The 21698-nt window shown below is 45.4% G+C and overlaps 2 protein-coding genes and 1 long non-coding RNA gene across 7 annotated transcripts in view; 1 reads left to right on the top strand and 2 right to left on the bottom strand.

Annotated features, from left to right (window-relative positions):
- The window catches only part of RBBP5 (RB binding protein 5, histone lysine methyltransferase complex subunit), a 42835-nt gene extending 32786 nt beyond the window's left edge, over nt 1-10049 (bottom strand). For 3 of the 5 annotated variants that reach the window (XM_040616367.1, XM_040616365.1, XM_040616366.1), the window contains exons 1-13: nt 9929-10048; nt 9766-9791; nt 9484-9656; nt 8553-8693; nt 7916-8078; nt 7347-7456; nt 7048-7167; nt 6609-6762; nt 6426-6497; nt 5751-5868; nt 4307-4376; nt 3963-4192; nt 3570-3647 (exon numbers count right to left, since the gene is read on the bottom strand). In XM_040616367.1, the coding sequence (XP_040472301.1) occupies nt 3570-3647; nt 3963-4192; nt 4307-4376; nt 5751-5868; nt 6426-6497; nt 6609-6762; nt 7048-7167; nt 7347-7456; nt 7916-8078; nt 8553-8693; nt 9484-9656; nt 9766-9791; nt 9929-9947 (1474 nt within the window). In that variant the 5' untranslated portion in view covers nt 9948-10048. Of the gene's footprint in view, nt 1-3452; nt 3648-3962; nt 4193-4306; nt 4377-5750; nt 5869-6425; nt 6498-6608; nt 6763-7047; nt 7168-7346; nt 7457-7915; nt 8079-8552; nt 8694-9483; nt 9657-9765; nt 9792-9928 lie in introns of all 5 variants that reach the window. The other 2 variants (XM_040616364.1, XM_040616363.1) reach the window with 2 other exon arrangements.
- LOC121098429 lies at nt 7-19916 on the top strand. The gene is made up of 3 exons (XR_005831272.1): nt 7-1243; nt 18545-18549; nt 19903-19916. It is a non-coding gene; the product is annotated as an uncharacterized LOC121098429 (long non-coding RNA).
- Nucleotides 12590-21698, bottom strand: part of DSTYK (dual serine/threonine and tyrosine protein kinase) — a 26983-nt gene continuing 17874 nt past the window's right edge. The window contains exons 5-13 of the mRNA XM_040616362.1: nt 21369-21452; nt 20040-20216; nt 19621-19750; nt 19210-19366; nt 17729-17861; nt 17435-17548; nt 16829-16943; nt 15769-15903; nt 12590-14751 (exon numbers count right to left, since the gene is read on the bottom strand). Coding sequence (XP_040472296.1) covers nt 14564-14751; nt 15769-15903; nt 16829-16943; nt 17435-17548; nt 17729-17861; nt 19210-19366; nt 19621-19750; nt 20040-20216; nt 21369-21452 — 1233 coding nt within the window. The 3' untranslated portion in view covers nt 12590-14563. The remainder of the gene's footprint in view (nt 14752-15768; nt 15904-16828; nt 16944-17434; nt 17549-17728; nt 17862-19209; nt 19367-19620; nt 19751-20039; nt 20217-21368; nt 21453-21698) is intronic.

Below are 21698 nucleotides of genomic sequence, written 5' to 3'. Positions count from 1 at the left end.
CTAAAGAGATCAAAGACAGGTGAAAAATAAGTAACCAGACTCAAACAGATGTTACCAGAAACCAGAGACCACCAAACACGGTAGCATTTCCAGAAAAAAAATATGACAGCAAACAAGATTTTCTAGATAAAGCCATTCTTTTCAGAATGACACGTAATCAACAAGATATTACCTACGACAAATTAAGATCTCCAGCCTTTCTGCATTTGTAATTGAGATGACGTGCACAGGCATGGACAAGGTGACTAAGAAACTCAGCTTTAACTCCACAAAGTTGCAAGCAAACTTACCTGGTGTAACATTTTTTGATTCATCAATCCCAAAATCTCAGAGCAAAAGCACAACTGAAACCAAGTTCCACCTAAGTTTGGGTTAAACCAGATTGCTGTATGATTCTATTCTAAAACTATAAAACGGATCAAATATCTCAGTTTGTTTATACTGAAACCTGATTTTGACATAACAGCTTTAAGAGCGAGGCATTTACTATCAGACTGCACAGCACAGTGACACAGACGCAGCTGCACCAGGCTCCAAGCCCGGCCATGCAGCTTGCAGAAAGACACTGTATTATGGGATGTCGGCAAACAGTTTTCAACGGAGAAGTGCTTGTTGTGTGACTGTTTTAGCGGCTGATTAGTTATATCCAAAAGCAACAGCAAGAGGAACTAGCAGAATTAACAGCATCATGCACAAGTGACAGAAAAGGCAGTCTGGCTCCAGGGTGCCAGGCAGGCGGCCTTTTGAATTTCTAAGTGTGCATTTGCACATGGTGGAACATCAGCAACCCCCCAAGAAAACCTGGCTGCCCAAAACAGGGCTTGTAGGTGCAAGCCGTAAAGAGAACAAAGGAAGACAGACAAGGACTTCACGGACTAAGAGACTACCGTGAATTTGGAAAGATCCAAGTGACAATTTCTTTCTGTGCACTATCTGTTCTTCTCGTAACATGACTCATACAGACACTTCCACCACTGACTACTGAGATCTACTGCATGGATCTGTTAGATCCTCTTAAGTTAACAGCACTAGGAAGCACAATAACAGGCCCTAATGAGAGACACAAGTCCATCATTGCAATATCAATTATTTGCCTGTATCTCAATCAAGCTAAAGAACGCTACCATGGAAAAACACCTTAGAGTGCTCACAGGCAACAAAACCTGAAAGTAAATTTCAGAGAGCTCTACCATCTTCAATAGATGATTTCAGAGAGCTCTACCATCTTCAATAGATGCATAAAGTAAGTAGGGAACACGGGTCTAAACCCATCTGTTCATAAGAAAAGACAATTTCCATTTTACAGTGTCCAAAACCCAAAGCTAACTGTACTGGCACAGGTATGCACATCCCAAGCTCTGCAGCAGTAAAATTCCACTCTTGTCTTTTATAGCAAGTCCAATTGTATTATAACGACTGCCTGGAGCATTACAGGGAAAACCACAGAAATATCCTCCCAAATAAGGCTTTGCAAGGATGTGTAAAAAAAACCCACAAAAAACCAAGAAAGGCATCTGTCTAGAATGTTGCCTCATTTGAAACACGTTAGAGGAAGTAGGAATAGTATTATCCCAGCTCTCAGAACAGATCAACGCAACAGCTATCGCTGCAAGAAGAAAGCACGCCGAGATCTGTCTACCGATGCAGATCAAGCAAATTAGTAAAACAAGTTGATAACAGAGCTACGTAACCATACCTTGAAAAAGCTGAACAAAACCACTTGCTATTAAAAGTACTTTTCTAAAAACAGACAGCTACTAAAACGGTCAAAATATCCAGCACTGGTTTTTGAAGCAATTGATGACTGAAATTCATTTTGGAAGCCACATTGTTAAGCCTCCAGCGTGTGATCCTTTCTCATTTATATCCTTCTGCATATGCTCATGTTAATTAGCAGCATGATAAAAGAAAGCAAATCAACAGGCCTGCTGATGAAGCTAATGGTTATACTCATTTGGTCTTCAAACCCGCCCTGTCCATCCAGCATGGTACAACAGAGCACTCAGGGTGTGTAACAGATGCCAGCAAAGACACCTGAGGATCTACACAATCCAGATAATTCCTTACTATCAGATTGTAAAACATACTGGATGACTCCTAATGACTTGAGAAGTCAAAAGTGAATCACCCTGTCCAGTAAATCTAATACTAGAAGGTCAGCATTACCTCCCAGGCTACAAACAAGGTCTAAGGACATGCTTGGCTATCTGTTTAATTTCTGGATTTTGCAAGGTGCAGTGTGAAAGGATTAAATTGAAGCCCAGAAAACATCCACCGCTTTTTCCACGTACAGGCTAAGTTCCTTTTATCCCGTTCCCTTTTTCTGCAAACAGCAATCATCAATACTAGTACAAGCAACGTAACAGGAGCTGAGCAGAAAGGCCAATGAGCAAGGTGGGTAGCACAGGAGCAGCAGTGAGGGAATGAGGGGTGGGTGGGGAATAATATCACTTCTGTACACTATAAAATCCACACCAGCAGCTGCTGAGTTCAAGGAAATGCAAAATTTGATGTATCAATTACATTATGTCTTTGAAGCTGTTCATATATATGAACCCTGAATTCTTCACTATAATCCCCCCCCAAAAAAAAAAAAAACCTGGAGTCCACATCAATTCAAACATGTGCTTTCTTTACTGCACTTGAATGAACTTCTCCCAAAGAAGAAGCCGAAGTAGCAAATAAGACAGATGGGAAACATTCAGTCTCTCCGACACTAAGTCTGGGCCCCAACAAAAGGGACTGCGACAGTCCTGGTTTAGTACAAAACCAACAAAATATGACACCAAAAAAAAAAAAAAAAGGAAGAAAAAAGGAGAAAAGTCCACCAAAACCCATCCTCATTTACGGCAACTGTACTTTCTGGGATTTAAATAAGGCTGCTGTGTAGCTAGGAATAGAAAATTCAGCTCCTGAATTTTATTTCAGGGATTGTTTATCAAAGGGACCATTATCGGTGCTCCATTTCCTAGTTCTGCTTACAAAACTTTTCTGTTCTTCCGCACTCTGCCTAGTATTGATGGCACAAAATGTCAGTTTCAGCTTCAGAATCCTCCCCCATCACCTACATTTTCCCTCCTCAAAATCGAGCCACCAAAACCGAACATTATTCCTGTTTATGTAAGAGTCAACAGAAGTTAACAAAAATATTAAAGCTATCAAAAGATCTTTTGCTTTTGAAATAGCGCTCAATCTTTACTAAAAACCCCACGTGCTCTTTATATGCAGTAACACAGGGATGGGTAGCAGTTTCATTACAAATACTGAAAGCACTTTCACTTTAAAAAAAAAAAAAAAAAAAAAGTGAAATTTTACCTATCCTTGACAGCAGCCAAACATTTAGTGAACAAGTGCCATTTGGGAAGATAAAACGCTAATGACTATATTAAGTCAGGGTCTGTACAAAGCAAGGCCACCAAGCAAGCCAACGACGCTCACGCTGGGTTCCTTACCTGTCAAAGGCTGTCCCAGCTCCGCCTGCACTTTACCCTTCGCTGCTCCTTCCAGAGGTAAAGCACCTCTGTCCCCTTTGTAGAGTTTCGGTTTAAATGGAGAATCTTTGTCTTTACCTTTTGATCCTTTAGGCCTGCCTGCTTGCTTCTTCTTGGATTTACCATCTCCCTTCACACCCAGCAGCGGATGGACTTCTGTGGAGAGACAACGTGTTACCAATGTGAATTATCCCTTAAGATGTTTGTATCAGCACACGCAGCCCTTGGGGTTAAGATACAAACAGCATTAAAAATTAGTTTCAGGATGCCTTACTCACTCCTAGCTTGCAAAATGCCAGAAAATTTGTGGAGACAGCGGCTATTAGTAACTGTCGTGAGCAGTAACTTCAAAGGAAGGAAAAAATTAAGGAGTGACCTTCTGAACTTCAGGTCTCCAGCCAAAACTAAGGCAAAGCTAAAAACCATCTCGGATGCAGAACCAACAATAAAACAACGGCAGCTTCCACACACCATCATTAGGTACTCCTTGTAGTTCAATGTTGGTGGTTTTGGGCTTCTTCTTTGGTGCCTGAGGTCCATCAGAGGAGGACTGCCTCTTCTTCTCAGAACCTATTCCCTCATCAGTTAAAGAACTCTGAACCGCATCTGGCGGAGGTCCATAAGGGTTTTCTTCTGGATCTTCAACTTCAGGAGCAATGGGTAAGTAAAGCAGAGCCTTGGAGTCCTCCAGTTCTTCATCACTGTGAAGGAAAAAATGTTTGCTTTCACTTAAAACTAGGGGCTATTATAACGTATTATGCAGGCAATATTAGTGATACATTCTCTATTCATACTTTAAAATAATGGTCTTTCACCTGCTACAGAAGGCAGCAATGGGATCCACACTAGTTACATCCACTTCTTCATCTTCTGCAGCATCAGCTCCTGAGAACCAGGGAGGAAAAAACAAGTTCAAGACAGTAAGGAAAAGCCCAAATGAGTTAGAAAGAACGAGACAGATTGTGCTTAAGTGTCTAAGCATGCAGAAGCGAGAATTAAAGCAGAAGATAACCCTGAAGTATTTCCTCTTAAATACATCAGGTTTTTAGTTTGGTTTTCTATGTTCTAATACAGGCCTGTTGTTATAAAACACCAGTAATAAAGCTAGATAAAAGATTTAAAATCTTAATGTTTTGTTGTTTTCACTGAACTAGTTCTAAAGCTGATGAAATTTATTTTAAGTGCTTAATTCCCACAAGCCAATGTTCCACTTGAATATTAGAAACTGCTAACGAAGAATTAATCTGAATACAAGAAGTGTTGCGAAGCCTGGGAATGAGGAGAGCTCTGTGGTATGCTGGGAATAATTCTGATTTCTTTCACAGTTTAGCTGTCGCCTTTTGGAGTACACAATTTCCTGGCACCACCAAGTGGCCAGGTAGGACTGCCACAGATTGAAATCCAGCACTGCTTCTGGGAGAGCAAGCCTGTACATCCGGGCTGGGATAGAGTTAATTTTCTTCTGGATAGCTGGTACAGTGCTGTGGTTTGGATTTAGTATGAGAATAATGTTGATAACACACTGATGGTTTAGTTCTTGCTAAGTAGTGTTTACTCTAAATCAAGGACTTTGCAGGTTTCCCCTGCTGTGCCAGTGAGCAGGTGCACAAGAAGCCAGGAGGGAGCAGAGCCAGGACAGCTGACCTGAACCAGCCAAAGGGATATTCCATACCATACATCATCATCCTCAGTATATAAACTGGGGGGAGTTGGCCAGGCGCCACCGATCACTGCTTGGGAACTGGTGGGGGCTTCAGACAGCTGGAGGTGAGCAACCGTACTGTGCGTCACTTGGACTTTCTTCCCCCTTGGGTTTTATTACTCTTTCTCTCCTTTTCATTTCAATTGTTGTTGTCATTATGTTCTATTTCAATTATTAAATTGTTCTTATCTCAACCCACGAGTTTTATCTTTTTCTGATTCTCGCCCCCATCCCGCCAGCAGGGGCAGGGGGAAGCGTGCGAGCAGCCGTGTGGTACTTAGTTGATGGCTGAGGTTAAACCACGACAGGTACATTCACTACTGCTCTCTGCTTAAATATATATTGGAAAAGGGAGGCATTTCTAAAAAGAAAATGTTGCATAGCAATTGACAGGGTTCATACTGACTCTGTTAGTTCACACACCTTCATTTATCCACTCCCGTTCTGTCATTCAACGCCCACGTGTACTGCCGTGATCACTAGTTTTAATTTTTACTATGGTCATGTAGTCAAGACTACAAACTATTTGCTACAGAGAAATACACTTAATGCAGTACCTGTCTGTTCTGGTTCACTCTTATCTTCATCTTCAATGTCGAACTCTGACTCTCTCTCTTCATACTCGACATTTTCATCCAGCTCTTTGAAGTCAGGCGCAAAGGCACTCCAGTTTTCCTAAACCACAAATTCAAAACGATTTTTACCTTACGCAAAGAAACAGCAGCCATAGTGAGGACTCATATAATTACAATCTCATTCTGCATTAAAATCCCCCAAGCCGCATACAAGATCAAAACAAAACAAAAAAAAGCAAGCCTCATTTCGGTCCACAGTCACACAGCGAATTAGGAACTGCACAAGTTAGTTCGTACCGAAAAAGCAATGTTGTAACGTTCCTTAAATACTGCGAATAAAACAAAGCTGTATGTTCACATCTAGCCACTGCAGTTTTGGCTCACTCGCTCAGATTTCCTGTACTTAAAATACATTCAGGACATCATTCCCACACAAAACGTCCCTGTGGTAACAGTTAAGACAACGCAAAGCTTAACTAGCGCAGCAACTGAAGTGTGAGTACCCTCCTCACATTCAAGAGGACGACAAGTTAAGCGGGTGAACCTCAGAAGCTTGCTGAGCGGGGATTTAATAGAGGACTTCAACATGCAACCATTCGGTCTATGAAGACAGAGACCGCTGTGGAATCTCTCAAGGAAACAATCCAAAACACTTACCACTTGATTCTGAGCCCATATTGACACAACACCACTCGAAATAGAAGCAATGATCGGTCTGACAGGATGCCACTAGATTTATTTGAAAGAGAAAAGAGGAGAAGCTTAATTGGTAAATAAAATTAAGAAAGCTTTGTTTTCAAAATAACAAGAAACATAGCAACAGCAGACAGTTATTCTTACTGCTACATCCAAGAGCAGCTCTCCTCTGGTCCCATGGAGGATTTTCACTAGGTTTCCAATACTCTTCTCCCAAATGTACAGGGCATGCTGTCGTGCTGAACCCGCCACTATGTATTCACCATCACCAGAGAAACAGCACTTCTTCCACGGTGTCCTGCGTGCAAAGACAGCATCACAAGTTAAACAGTTAAACAACACAAAGTGGAGGATGGAGGACTGGAGGGTGGGCTTGTTCTTGAGGCTGAGATCTTACATACTCCCATCCACAAATATTTAAACTTCAAATCAAATTGTGACAGACAGGTTTCAAATGAAAACAACTGTCCATTACAATTAATAAGATACGGTACTACCCTTCATCCAGACAATCCCCTTAGTGCTGAGCACACAAACCTCACCTTTTTAAGTGAGGCCGACCAGCCATCCTGCTGCCTCTTACCTGTTCACTAAATCCTGCAGCTTCTGCATTGGTTCAGGCTCCCCATCTCGTCCACAGGTTAGAATTTCACGGCCATCATACACCCTGATTATCCGGTCGGCTGTGTTTATTAAAAAGCAGCTGTAGGAAGGAGTGCACAGAACATGCATTGCATTAAGAGGCTAAGAAAATAAAAAAGAACCAGAAAATGTTCCACAAAAGAACTGCAGGAGTTTTTAACACTTTGTACATTCTGTCAAGCTACCCCATAGTTTTCAATTAATCTTTAAAGATACCATTTGATAAATAAAGTAATTCACCTTCCTTTCCGAGCAAATTCAATCGATTTAATAGCTGTGGTGTTGCTGGTTCCAGTTGTCACTCTGAAGGAAGCCACAAGATCCTGAGTGTCTGTTTTTAAGACCAAGATCTGAAGATTAAAGAGACAGAAGGCAATCAGTGTCTTCTTCTTAACTCAATCCCCTTTTGGTACCTTTCGCATCAGCTACTAACCCTGACAACAGAAGCCTCAGCAATCTACACAGGAATAGTTGGGATTCTGCAACTGTAGTTCTACTACAGTTTCTGCGACAGTTCTGCGACATAAACATTGGTTTATTTACACTGGAAAAGGATCCAACAAATATGATCAAAGACAACAGCAACACAAAGACCTAACTCAAAGATTATAGTCTAGAGATCTTCAAAGATAAAGTGTGATGCTTTATTCAGAAGATAATATCAACGCGGTATCAATTATTCAAGAGACATTCAGGAAGCCTTATTTGTACATTAAAACAAAGAACGCAACCCAGAAACATTAAGCATCTTGGCAAAGACAAGAAGTAATCTAAGCTACTGCATCCAATGCCGCCTGCTGAAGTCTCACCTTCCCCTTGGCATTGCCCGTATAAATGTATTCCCCTCGCCTGTCAAAGGAGGCCACGACATTGAGATCAGAATCATCATCCACAGGTAGGACAACGTGCTTGGAGTCTGACAGGGTTAGCATCACCGGTGCCGACTTCATGGGACAAACCAAAACTCTGTTTCTGCAAAGCAGAAAAAGAAAAGTGAGTAGTTTCTCACCTGGAAAAGAATTTCCGCATTTAGAACCTGGGAAAAAAAATCTCAATATATATCAAGAATACATAATACCTCTGTATTTTTATTATTTTATTTTGTCTTTGTTACTTTATCACAAAGTAACACTGAGCTCCTGTCTAATCTCACTTCCTTTCTTTCTCTGGAAGCTTCTCCAAGTTTATGCAGTAACTTGTAAACTCAACGAGAGGTTTCCACACACATTTCCAAGACTCATTCCCTTGTTTATTCTCCTCCCATCCTGGTAATTTCATAATAAAGAGAGCCACAACAAATCCAGTTAGGGTCCTAATCACAAGATAATACACCAAGGTCATCTATTAGACTTGGAAAAATCACTCTGCAAACTGCAGTAAAGACATTTTAACAATCATTAGTTCTACCAAAATAAGAGCATTCAACCCTTTTTTCACAGGACTTACTGGTCTCGAGGGTGGTACTGAACTTTCAAGATAGGTGAAGGAAATCGAAATCTCTGGTCACAGTCTCCTGAGAGCACGTCCCACTGCGACACAATGTTATCAGTCGAAGCACTGACCAGTTTGTGACCATCTCGACTCCAGCTGCAGTAACAAGAAACAGTTTAAGTAAGGTACTCCCTAAATGCACAAAGCATACATCCACAGTTTAAAATTATCAGACCAACTTATCAGACTCAGTTATAAATTTGTTAGTGTGAGAAAAAAAACCAAAGAGCCAAAAACCTAGCAGGCATAACGCATTTCCAAACTCTCTTAAAGGAAAGTATCCTGAAATGTAACTGCGTATCCCACACCGGGCTGGCAGTTCAGCGATCAGCAGCGCGGGGTGTTAAGGGTTGTCAGGGCACCGAAGCACCTGATGCTCAGCACTGGGGACACGGGCAAATTCAAGGGGCTGGGAGCCCAGCAATCAGCAGTGCAGGGTGTTAAGGGCCGTCAGGGCATCGGAGCCCCTGATACTCAACTAATAGGGGCATGGACAAATTCAAGGGGCTGGCAGCCCAGCAACCAGCAGTGTGGGGTGTTAAGGGCCATCAGGGCATTGGAGCCCCTGACAGCAAACAGGGACATGCGCAAATTCAAGGGGCTGGCAGTCCAGCAACCAGCAGTGTGGGGTGTTAAGGGCCATCAGGGCACTGGAGCCCCTGACAGCAAACAGGGACATGCGCAAAATCAAGGGGCTGGCAGCCCAGCAACCAGCAGTGCAGGGTGTTAAGGGCCGTCAGGGCGTCAGAGCACGCCCAGCCAACGTGGAGCTGGATCAATTCTAACAAAAAGGAGAGCAGTCTTCCACACTGATGCAAAGGCTGCGAGGTCAGCTGCCACTGAACATCGAATTCCGTCACTCCGAGCAAAGCCGAGCCCTTCTCACCACAGGGAGCAGACGGGGTGGATGTGGGCACTGATGATCTTGGCGATGCCCCTGGTCAGGAAGTCCCAGATGACGATGCGCCCGTCGTTGCAGCCCACGGCCAGCAGCGTGCCCCAGCGGTTGAAGGTGCAGGTGAGGGCCATGCTGATGCAGTCCAGGGTGCCATCGGCCTCCTGCGGGGAGAGGGAGCGCAGGGGGCGCTCAGGCCGCCGCCGCCGCCCCGCCGTGCCGCTCGCAGCAGCCGGCGGGCCGGGGGCGGCGGGGGGCGGGGAGCACCATTACCTCGGGGTAGTTCTGGCCGAAGGACTCTGCAAGGAAACGCAACGACAGCGCTTGAGCGAGGGGCGCCCGCCGGCCCGGCCCGGCCCGCCTGATCGCGCCGCTCCCCGCCGCCCCCCGGCCCGGCCCCGCCGCCCCCGGCCCGGCCCCCGCGCCCCCGACCCACCGAGCAGCTCCAGGTTCATCGCGGCCGCCGTCCCGCTCCCTCCGTCCCCGTCGTCGAAGGACCCCGCCGGGGGCCTGCGCCGCGCCGGCCCCGCGTTCGCCTGACGGGCGCCCTCTCCTCCGCCAGCCCCACCGGCGCCTCACGGCCCGCCCCGCCCCGCGCCGCGGCGGCCGGGCCCAGCGCCGCTCCCTCCCCTCACGGCGGCGGCGCTCGGCAGCGCGGCGGGGCGCGGGCGCGGGAACAGGCAGCGCGGCGGGCAGCCCGGCGCGTGCGCGGGGCAGCGTTCCGGCTGGGCCCCGCGGCCGGCGCGGGGTCCGGGGGCGGCGGGGGTATCCGGGGGCGGCGGGGGTAATCCCGGGGGCGGCGGGGGTAATCCCGGGGGCGGCGGGTCCGGAGGGAGGAGGGCCCAGGGGCGCCGGGCGTGTATGTCCCGGAGGAGGGGGCTCCCAGGGCAGAGGAGATGGGGGGGGTGGGGGGTGTCTCCCGGAGGAGGGGGGTCACGGGGGGCGAGGGTCCCCGGGGTGCAGAAGGGGCCCGTCGTCGTCGTCCCCGAGGAGGAGGGGTCGGGGGGGCATGTCCTGGGGGCAGAGAAGGTGGGGGGTGTCTCCTGGAGGATGGAGGGGGGGGGGAAGAACGGGAAGGGGGCCCAGGGGTGGCAGATGGGGGTCCCCAGAGAGGAGTAAGGTCCTTGGGGGGGGGGGGAAGGGAAAGAGGGTGTCGCAGCAGGGGAAAGGGGTGTATCCCGTATCCCGGGGGGGAGGGGGGGCTGTATGTCCCAGAGGAGAGGGGTCCCAGGGGCACAGAGGGTCCCCCCAGAGGAGGGGGTGGGGGGGTGTCCCGGGGGCAGCGCCCACCCCCAGCTCATTCACGTCTCTTGCAGCACAGGCACGAAAGAGTAACAACAGCAACAACTTTATAATAAAATCCAAGGGCTGAGCTCGGCCGTCGCCGTTCGTGCGCTGCCCTGCGCGCGGAAAGCTCCGTACATTTTCCTACAACGCCGTAACACGCGTAACCCCCGCACCCTGCTGCGGGGACAGCGAGTGCTGGTTGGGGCTTGAGCCCCCCAAGAGGTTGGAGCATCTAAGGGGGCAGCTTACTCCTGAAGGGGCAGGTCTGCATGAGAAAAAAAAAAAAAAAAACAAAAAAAAAACCCCACACAACACACAGAAAAATTAAAAAAAAAAAAGCCACCACAGAAAAACAAGGAAAAAGCCCACAGAAAAAAAAAGAAAAAAAAACAAACCCACACAGGAAAAGAAGAAAGGAACCCCAGAAAAAGAAAAAAGGGGAAAATAAAACCCGCGGGGGGGGGGGGGGGGGGGGGCGGGGAAGAGAGAAGAAAAAAAGAAAAAAGGGAAAAATAAAACCCGGGGGGGGGCGGGGGGGGGAGAGAGAGAGGAGAAAACAAACCCCAGAAAAAGGAGAAAACAAACCCCAGAAAAAGGAGAAAACAGAAGAAAAAGCAGTAAAAGAAAAAAAGGCATTAGTCATGCAACTTAAGGTAAAATTAGCAGGTTGAGGGAAGGCGGGGGTCACTCTCCCCATCCCCAAATAGTGCACCCATGCAGGCTCCGGGGGTGGGATGGGGTTGGAGCCCCCCAGCCTCCCTACAGGCCAACTCCGCACCTGCTTTTCAGTCCCAAGACAAGGTATTTCACGTAATAGTCATAACCCTCTGAATTAAGGTAATTGGTGTTTCAAAACCCCTGTTCTGCAGGGGCAGCACGGCGCTGCTGGGGCACTGAAGCCCCCCAAACCTCACTCGCAGAGGGTGGGTGGGCACCCTTCCCCCCCCCACTGGGTGCAGTGGAAGGAAAACCTTCAAACCAGGCTAGGGGCAGCCCGACGTGCCCGGCAAGGTGCTGGCACCTCTCCGGCTGTACCCGAACCTTGCCGTGACCTGCCACGCTCCCAGCAGAGCCACCTCAGCCGTGCAAAAGCCTTTTTTCCAAAATTTTAGGCCTGGTCTCCGCTTTCGGCTTACAGGAGGGCAGGGGAGATGTTTACTCCTCTCTGTTCACAAAAATCAGGCTCAGCCTCCAGGACTGAGCTTGGTTTAAGTACCAACGATGACTGTACTGGAACAGCAGGTGCTGGTTTGTGTCCGCTACCTGGTTACGTGCGGTACGCCGTACGATGCTCAAGTTATCAGTACTCTTTTACAACAAGAGTAAAACATACCATAATAAACACCTTCAGCAGACTGAGGCGATAGAGGCAGCCTTATCTGGGAGAAAAGCACCTGCTCTGCTCAGCCGCTGCACTAGGCTCAGCACTACTACAGGTTGGTACTGCTTTCAGTTTACAATCTGTGGGATCTTTTAAGAAAGTAATTATTCACCTTGTTTTCTTTGCTCTAATGGGGGGAGAGCACTAGTTTTAAAATGAACAGTGGGGGGGTGAAATCTCAGAACAAGTTCAGTCAGGCAGACTTTATACCCAACAGAAGAAAAAAAATAAAATAAATGCAGAGGAGTAGCTGTACTGAGTTTGGGAAAACCGGCAGATCTACAATGCTGCACATGCAAAAAAAAAAAAGACAAACTAAACAGGAACAAGTCATCAGGGTAGCTACAAACAACAATAAAAAGGCATCAGATAAGTGTCTGGAGATGGCTACACAGGCAAAGCTATACAAGACATTTCTGGAATTGCATATACAGAGATTTAAATTTTATTCATACATTTATTATTTACACAAGCTACCTCTATGAACTGCAAGAGACTGACCTTGACTCTCCTAGTTTTAAATAAGGTTACTAACCACCATGCACAATAGAACAGAGTTAATACTGTTAGTGTCATTGGTGGCACGAGTGTGCACCGCGGCAGTGAAACGCCTTAACGATTCTACTTGGGAAAAGTATTTGTCCTGCTGCGCATGTGGTCCTTGGATGCTGCACTTGGCTGGAGCAGCTGGCGAGCCTGTGTCTGTATAGAACCATCTTGTTAATGCCATCACAGACCAGAAAAATGCCCACACGTGCAGGTAAGTAAAAAAAGTCTTTTATATATATATAAAAAGCGCATTAATTCTGTTTATTGCACAAAGAAAGGAAGATTTAAACTAAACTAATACTGCAGGGTTATGTATCCCTTTCCTTTGTTCAAGCTGTTTAACAGGCAGACTATCAGTTGTAATTTTGCTGTGTACTAGCCAATAGATTCCAGCAACAAGGTGTAGTAATTCCACATGCCTAGGCTACTCTGGATGCAGCATGCTAGCCTTCCTGGGAAACAAAGCCATTGCGTGCCCATCCTCGGCAGCTGGGAGGAACAGTAAACCCAGGGAGAACTTGCCAACTCACTATTTCCTCAGGTAGTAAAGGCGGTGCATTTTCTATTTCAGCCTCCACCCTGTACGCATGTTAGCTACATGAAGATAACCAACCTTGCCCCAGAAATGCAGAAGGCGAGGGGCAAGGATATTATTTTCAGAAGCAGCCCTCCTGGGAAGGGCAGCAGGATCCCCCCCAGCCCATACCTTCCTTGTGAAGGATTCCCCTCCACCCCATTTTTTATTCTTTTCGATACAGCCAAATTAGAGATCCCAGAGTGAAGCCAGCAGATGAACTGACACAGCCACAACACACAGCTACTGAAGAAGAATGAATGACCCGTTTTCCCTCGAGTATGCCCTCACCAAGCATGTGACCTTAAAAAAAAAAGCTGAAGAAACCTTATTTTTAAAAATGTCTCTCGTAGCATAATTTAAAACTGTCATTGCCTTTACAACTAATTCAAACCCACATTTAATTAAAATGAATTGGCATTTTCCCCATGGACAGTCATTAGTCGTAATGACTTTGTTTTGGTATTACAATATGCAAGAGCAGTCTTCCATTTTACCAGAAAACTGTAAAAGAAAGGTCAGGTTTCTTCAGCCATTCAAATAACTATTATGAAGCAAAATTACCAGAAAAAAGAGCTTGTTTACAGAAGAGGTGAAGGGTACATAAGAGATAAATAGCTTATAACTTGGGGTATTCACACTGCAGTGAAACAGTAGATAAATCCCCTTAGGTAAAACATGGAAGCTTTGCTCCTGTCAATGTAAACATTTTCAGTGTTGCAAGAAGCTGATACAGATATATGCTCTAGCTCCTACACACTTTCTAGCCTAGAGTCTCTGCTTTCTCTTTCCTCTCCAACCACACCGCAATTGGTGCCAATCAGGAAGTGAGATTGGGATAGTGATGTGTGGACCAAAGGCCACCTAGGACCACTGGGTAACGGGACGAGTTTTTACTGTACTGAGTAAAGACTGTCGTGATCAACTCCTGGCAACACAGATGCTACCTGACACACACAAGAGGCTTTTCTTTGATTGGTATTTGTGTGGGATTGGCAAAAAAAAAAAAATCCCTTTTAGTTCAAGGGCATGGATTTTCTATCTTATTTGCACAACTCCATAATAAAAGCTGCTGTGGGGTCACTAGCATCAATGGGGAGATTTCTCTGGCCGCTATTCAAGATGGAACATCCCCGAGGTCTCACCCCTCCGAGCAATCTTCTGGTAGCTATTACCTCTCCCACTCATATTAGCCACAAAGAGCTACATCTGAAGAAGCCATCTGCAGAGTCAGGGGTTCAGAATTCTCCCACAATTAAAAATTCTTCTGTGCTTCCTTTTCAAGTAGAGTCATCCAAGCCTTTATGTGGGTGCTCAGAGCTCGACTTGCAGAGCCTGTCCATGATCCCCTGCAGCATCGGTTGAACAATCCCCAAGAGAGGGCGCTGGGAGGAGTCTCCATCCCAGCAGGCTTCCATCAGCTGCCAGCACTCCTCATCGAACACTGGAAGTCGCTCCGGGCGAACTCCTGGAAAATGGAGAGGGACCTGCTTACCACCAGTACACTGCAGATCTCAGGGAAGCTTTTTCTGATGCTCATGGCTTTGGTGCAGGCTGAAGTGACCGAAGGGGACCATCTGGAGTCTACTGCTCTCGATAAAGGCTTACGTTTCAGCAGTGCTGCCGAGACATCTTTGGGAGCACTGCTGAAGTCACTCAGGAGATCATGCACACTTCCAGAGGATGGCCAACACATTTCGTTTCACCAGAGCCTCCTCTTTGCAACTATTTGGGAGCAGAATGAACACCCTCCCCTGTAAGGAGACCTCCCACTCCACCCGCACATAACAGTGCCTTTGGGAGCAAGTTCAACATCAGAACAAGCAGCAAGTCCAGCCTTCTGACCAAATACAGGACTCACTTATCGAAGTTAATCTTTTTCACATGAGAAGGGGAAGTTTATATGGACAGGAGCTAAGAACACAAAGGAGCAGAGCATTCTGATACCATGACACAGCACGAAGGATTAAGCTACCCCAAAACACAGTTCTACGCTAAACCTACGCAGGCATAGCAGTAAGTTTATATTTTGGGGAACAACTATCAACAGTGTGTTTTACTCAGCATCCAGCTTCCTCAGCGTGCTGTGTATTCAGCATCTGAACGTACAGATCACCACGGCTTCCAGAAATTGCAAAGGATTAAACATTCTTTAGGGGATCATGCCTGGCTGGTTCTGGGGTCTGGTTTATATAATAAGTGTTGTGCTGCTTTGCAAGGTTTAAGCAGTGTGCTAGCACAGTTCCTGTGACACTATGGCAAACACACTGTTAACTGAAAGCCTTTTTTTATCCCTGCTAATTTTAGTTTCCGCAAAATGTGTCAAAGTAACTAGTTAAGTGTTACTCTTTAAACTGTCAAAGAAGCTATACGACTTGGATTTTTACCTTTCAGTTACAACAGGATAAAACCGCATTTGTAGTCTCCTCAAATTTAACTTCTGCATAAATTATCAACAAACTGAGTTCAAATAAGCCATTTATACCTCTTCTAACGTTGTTCCAGAGGTGATCTTTGCTTGCACATCTCTCGAAAGCCTCTGGTAACTTCACATGTCCCGAACAAATGTACCAAAACAGAATGCCAAATGCATAAACATCCACTGAGTTATCATACTTTCCTGTAACAAAAATATATTCAATCAGCAGGGCAGGCAACATCTTCGTAACTGGAAACTGAGCAGTTTGAGAACTAATTTCGGTGTTCCGCTTCCTCAAATTAAAACCACAACTTCATTGCCAGAAGGCGAGACTCCTGTGAAGCCTAGCAACACATCAGCAGTCATTGCCAAAGGTGGAGGGTTAAAAATTAAAGCCTTCCAATTCTCAGAGGATTTATACACTTAATCTGTGCCAGCAGTTCCCAAGCTGAGGTTCATGGATCACTGCACAGAGTAAGTGCAAAAGGGCTAAGGCAACGCTGGCCGCTAAGGGCAAGGTCTAGCCTGCTAGTCAACAATTTCACTGTTGGTAGCAAAAACCACCTGAATAATATTTGCCGAATTAAACAATCTTTTTTGATGGCAATCTTGTCAAAGCAGGGACAGCATCTCAGATTGACCAAAAGGATTCTGACAGGTGGACCTCTTAAGCACGACTGTAAGGTGCTTGCTCAGAAAAAAAAAAGCTTAGTGTGCCTGCCAGAAGCACAACACACAGTGAATTTCAACACACTCCACACGTTAGTAACAGCTTGGAAATTCCAGGATCCTTTCTGAAGTATTTACCTATGAAAGCCAAGCATTTCCAGCTTCTTAACAACCAATAATTTAAATTGCGAATTGCAAGAGTATTAAGCACTTCAGCAAAGCTTATGAATCCCACAGTTCTCTTTCAAGCAAGCAAAGATTTTAAACTGACACTTAAAATACAGGAAAAAATATACAGCATGCATTGTAAGCAGGTAGTATTCCGTTTTTTGGGGGTTTTGTGTTTGTTCTTTTTATTATTTTTCCCTCGTAAGCAAGTTGAGATATTAATTCAAAGTAATGGCTTTCAAAATTCAAGCCAGAGCAGGACAGTAGTGGATTCAATAAACGAGCATACCTGTAAAGAGCTCAGGAGCCATATGAATGGGTGTGCCTACAATACTGCCAGACATCATGGCTTCTGGTTTGCAGAACCCCAAGTCAGTGATTTTGGCTCGATTCTTTTTGTCAAGCTGTAGAAGAATTCGTACACAGGCAGCTGATAACCATACTCCTCAGTTTTAGTATTGTTTTCCAGTATTAAGCTTTTAAACTGTTTACATTTGAAGGGTTGGGCATTTGTTCTTGAGTAAGCTTCTGATTGTTTGACTGCTCTTGGACACGTACCTAGTTAAGCTCAGTAACAAGACATGCCTTCACTTGTCTTCTACTTAGAAGGTGTGGTTGGGATTTAGTAGAACTGGGAACTGGAAGTCCTACTTGTAGCTCAAGCACTCTACCTGCAAGAGAAGAGTCACTCTACTGCTCCCTTTCCCCTAGGCTTTCTGCCTGAAAAATGAGTTAGGGAAACCTCAACTGCAAGGCTAGTCGTGACTACCAATACCACAAGTGAAAAGATCCTCTATGAATAAAGCTATAACTTCACTTACAATATACTCCTCACTCCCACTAAAAGGGCCTCAATAAGACTCCAGGATTAGCCAGATACAAAAGTTTTCCTTACCAAGACATTTTTAAGTTTGATATCCCGGTGCACAAGTCCTTGACTGTGAAGATAACGGATTCCTTCAACTACATCCAAGGCAATCTGCAATCGTGTTTCTAATTCTAGCCCAGCCTGAAGAATAAACAAACGCAGGTTTAATTCCTACAAATGGAAGTAACTTTTGCTTACTCTTAGTCAAAAACACCAAAGATTAAGCAATTAAAGCTTTGTTTTACAGAGTAACAGATACTTAGATGTGGATTTTTTTTAACATATATATAAAAAAGTGTATACACACATACAGATTGTTACCTTTAGTCCTGTATAGAGGTCTCTGTGCAACCGTTCCATTATCAGTAAGACAGCAATGCTGGAGCCTCCTCCATAGCCATAATCTATCACAGAACCGTGGAGATGTACAAGACGCTCATGTGTCTGCAGAGACCTGGAGAGAGTTCAGCACAGAAAGCTGGTCATTTTTCTATCCTTCCCAACAGGCCAAGCCTCACCTTGTAAAGGAAAAACTCCCAACGGCTGCAGCTTTAGCCCAAGAGTAAGATACACCTGTACCAGGTGCCATACAGTAAAAATTCACAGCACCCCCCCAGGGTGCCATAACAGCATACAGCTGTCTGATCCAATTAAACTCAAGAAAGCCTATTAAAGGTTAGAGTATTTTTTTTTTTTTGGTACTATATTTCAGCTGTCTGTACTGCAGCACCTGCCTGCAGCTGTTTACCAAAACCAAGCTGGTTTCTGCACTGCAGACCCATCATTTTCCTCTGTCAATTCAGACAGAACAATGACAGATTGGGAGAGGAGGGATGATTCAACACCAAAAATCAGGTGAGAAGGACTGTTTACTATCATGCCCTATTAATTCTAATTTACTGTTCTGGTTTCAGCTGGGATAGAGTTAATTTTCTTCTTAGTAGCCGGTGCAGTGCTGTGGTTTGGATTTGGTGTGAGAACAATGCCAATAGCAGACTGATGGTTTTAGTTGTTGCTAGGTAATGTTTACACTAAGTCAAGGACTTTTAGTTTCTGAGGCCTTGCCAGCAAGAAGGCTGGAGGGACACAAGAAATCGGGAGAGGACGCAGCCAGGACAGCTGATCTGAACTAGCCAGGAGAGGTATTCCATACCATGGGATGTCATGCTCAGTACACAAACTGGGGGGGGCTGACCGGGGCATGCAGATCGTTGCTCTGGAACTGGCTGGGTATCAGCCAGCAGGTGGTGAGCAATTGTATTACACATCACTTGTTTTCTTTCCTCCCTTCCCTTCGAATTTTATTCCTCTCCCCTTCTCCTTTTTCCATTATAACTGCTATTATCACTATTATTATTGTTCTTTCAGGTTTATTTTATTTATTAAGTTGTTCCGATCTCAACCCCCGAGTTTTACATTCCTTTCCAATTCTCCTCCCCATCCCTCTGGGTGATGAGGGAGTGAGTGAGTGGCTGCGTGGTACTTAGTTACCAGCTGGGACTAAACCATGACATTCATGCTGCAGAATAGCAAGCATCTGAACAGCACAGACACCAGAGAATCAGAGTAAGACAGGAACATCTGCCTGCTATTCCGTGCCTGTCAGATTTCTGCAGCGGCACTGGCAACCTGTCTTGCTTTTGTAAGCAAGAAATTGCAGTTAGCACTACATGAGGTCAAGACACCGATTGCAGAGTAGAACCAGAGCAAGCAAAGTTCTGCCTATGCAAACAGCGTTTATTTGCAGCGGTGAAGCTGAAGAGATCCATATGGAACAAGAAAAGCGCTTACAATACACATACCTCATATAGTGAAACTCAAGTGCAAGGTCATTCCAGTGCTTCTCATCTGGAGGAACAACAGATTTCAGTGCACATGGGAAATGCCCTCCCCAGCTGTCACACAGATAGACCACGCCATACTGTCCTCGGCCCAGCTCACGGCCCAACTTTGGTTTGCCTGCAAGGCACAACATCCATTTAGTCAGACATTAAAACATGTTTATTTCTTCCTGTACACTATCAGGCTGGCAGCCCAGAGCTTTTCACAGGCCAGCAGCTGCACAATTCGAGGTACTCAGTATGCATCAGATGGAGGCTCACTGAAGTAGCTGAGTGAAAAGCAAAACACCCCTCCCACTCCTTTACACCCACTGACTGCTTCAGAAGGAGGGAGCAGAACACAATAAAGAGAACATCGAGCACAATGCTCACCATGTAACAGCACATCCTGCAGGGACCTGCTCTCCAGCGAGAGTCGTGCTAGTCGAGGAGCATGATCCTTCCGCACCTTCAGCCATAGGTCTTCCGTTTTCTCCAGCCTGCCAGAATGGCCATCTTCTAACTGCAAGAGATTTCACATATATACCATAATCCTGCCTGGTTTGAAGCTCTAGTTGTAATGAGGTTGAAGGTCCTTACACAATTGAGTAGAGATCCTACTTAAAGCATGCCTAGTTTAAAAACAGGACCTCATAATTAGGGCATTCACATCAGCTCTACCACCTCCACCTACAGAATGGCAGCATTAACTGCACGAGCTACTCTTCCAGCTATCCCTGCAGTTAAAAATTATTTTTCCATTAAGTGCCAAGGTACAAAGTAAGACTTCCTTAACAGCTGCCCATGCTCACCTGGCGCAGAGAAGCTGCAAAAGCCTCATGGGAACTGTTTAGCCTGGTCCGGAACTGGCTGCAGATGCTCTTGGCTAACTTGGATGCACTGAGGCTCTCGATAGCATCCTGAGCAACTTTCCTCTTCCAGTCACTGGTGATGGCAGGTGGGCTGACCCATGTAATCCGCTGGATTATCTAGTAAAACAGGAAACAGAATTAAGGCACTAGCACTAAAAGCAGCAAAGGGTCAGTCAGTTTACTCAGACTGCTTAGACACCTTGTAATAATGCACCATCTTCACATAGAATTGGGCTAAATAATTACCTTACAGTAACTAATAACAATTTAATTGCTATCACAATATTGTTGTACACACACACACACAATAAGAGGTTTCATTTTTCTAAATATCTGCTCAGTTCATTCCTACAAGCCAGCCATCCTTTCACATCTGACCCAGAACGTAGCTAGACAGCCACCACAAGGAAAACCACACAGTTGCAGTGCAGCTTGGAGGCTGAAAGAACAGGCAGCATGAGCAGTAACCCAGAGATGTTCCTAAACTGGTGAAAGCTACAGTGAAGCAGCTTTTTGCTGGATGGACTGGCTGTTAAGGTGCAGAAATCCTAGGTGTCACTATGCGCCACTTCCCTTAAATTGCTGGGTGATCAAGGTGCCCTGCCCTACCCTTCATTACAAGGCACAGCGATCCAGCTGCTGCACACCCAGTCTGGATCCTTCCCCCAGGCTGAAGGAGGAGCCTGAAGGTTTGTTACCACTCAGTCTGCACTGCATGTATTTGGGAAAAAACTCATACTCCTCTCGCCCATCCATACAAGGAATCTCAACAGGGAGAAGGCAGTAAAGGTCATCAACAGCTCAGAGCAGGAACTTGAGAAAGATGAATGCTTTAACAGTCAGAAATTTAAAACAAAAGACCTGAGGAAATCTGGTCTGCTCTGGAGGAAGAAGAGTGAATTGACCCGAATCAAAATATGTTGCAAAACAAACAAAAAGAACCATAAGAAACCCCCAAACCCAAATAAATAACCAGTTACCCAAAACATAAACATCGAGAGTTTCAAAAAGCTGATCATCATTCCTTTGCGGTTTCAGAACAGAAAGAAAACACTGAAGAGCTATTTGCTTTAAATTAAATATTGGTACCACCAGGAATAAACTATACACACAGCCTCAGTGCTGAGTGAGGAAGCAACAGCTTTCTAATGCATGTGCCCAGAGTCAAAATTTAGAGAGCAGCTGTGAGTATTCACATTATTTTTGGCTTTAAAAACACTTCACTATACAGTGACACGTAATAGAAATAAATGACAAAGATGCCCATACCTGTTTGATCTGTTCCCACAGCATCCTGGTTACTGTTGAGCCAGAGTGGAAAGTAACTTCAACATGATACGCTGCATTTAGTATCTGGAAAGCAGGGGAAAGATGAAACTATGGGAACTTGACAAGTTATAGTCACTATAAAATTTACTAGACCCTCTGAAAATGAAAAATGGACACCACACAGGACACTCCATGATTCACTTGGCTCAATTCATTTATTGTGTTAAGCTCATAGAGGTTTCTAGGCTGTAATTGACTATTATATACAGATGTAGGAAAGGTAGGTACTAGGCCTTTAAGTGACTGTTCCCCCGTTTTAGCACCCCCCCT

This window comes from Falco naumanni, chromosome 17, assembly GCF_017639655.2.
Source record: "Falco naumanni isolate bFalNau1 chromosome 17, bFalNau1.pat, whole genome shotgun sequence".
Lineage (NCBI taxonomy): Eukaryota > Metazoa > Chordata > Aves > Falconiformes > Falconidae > Falco > Falco naumanni.
This window is presented reverse-complemented; position numbering and strand designations above follow the sequence as displayed.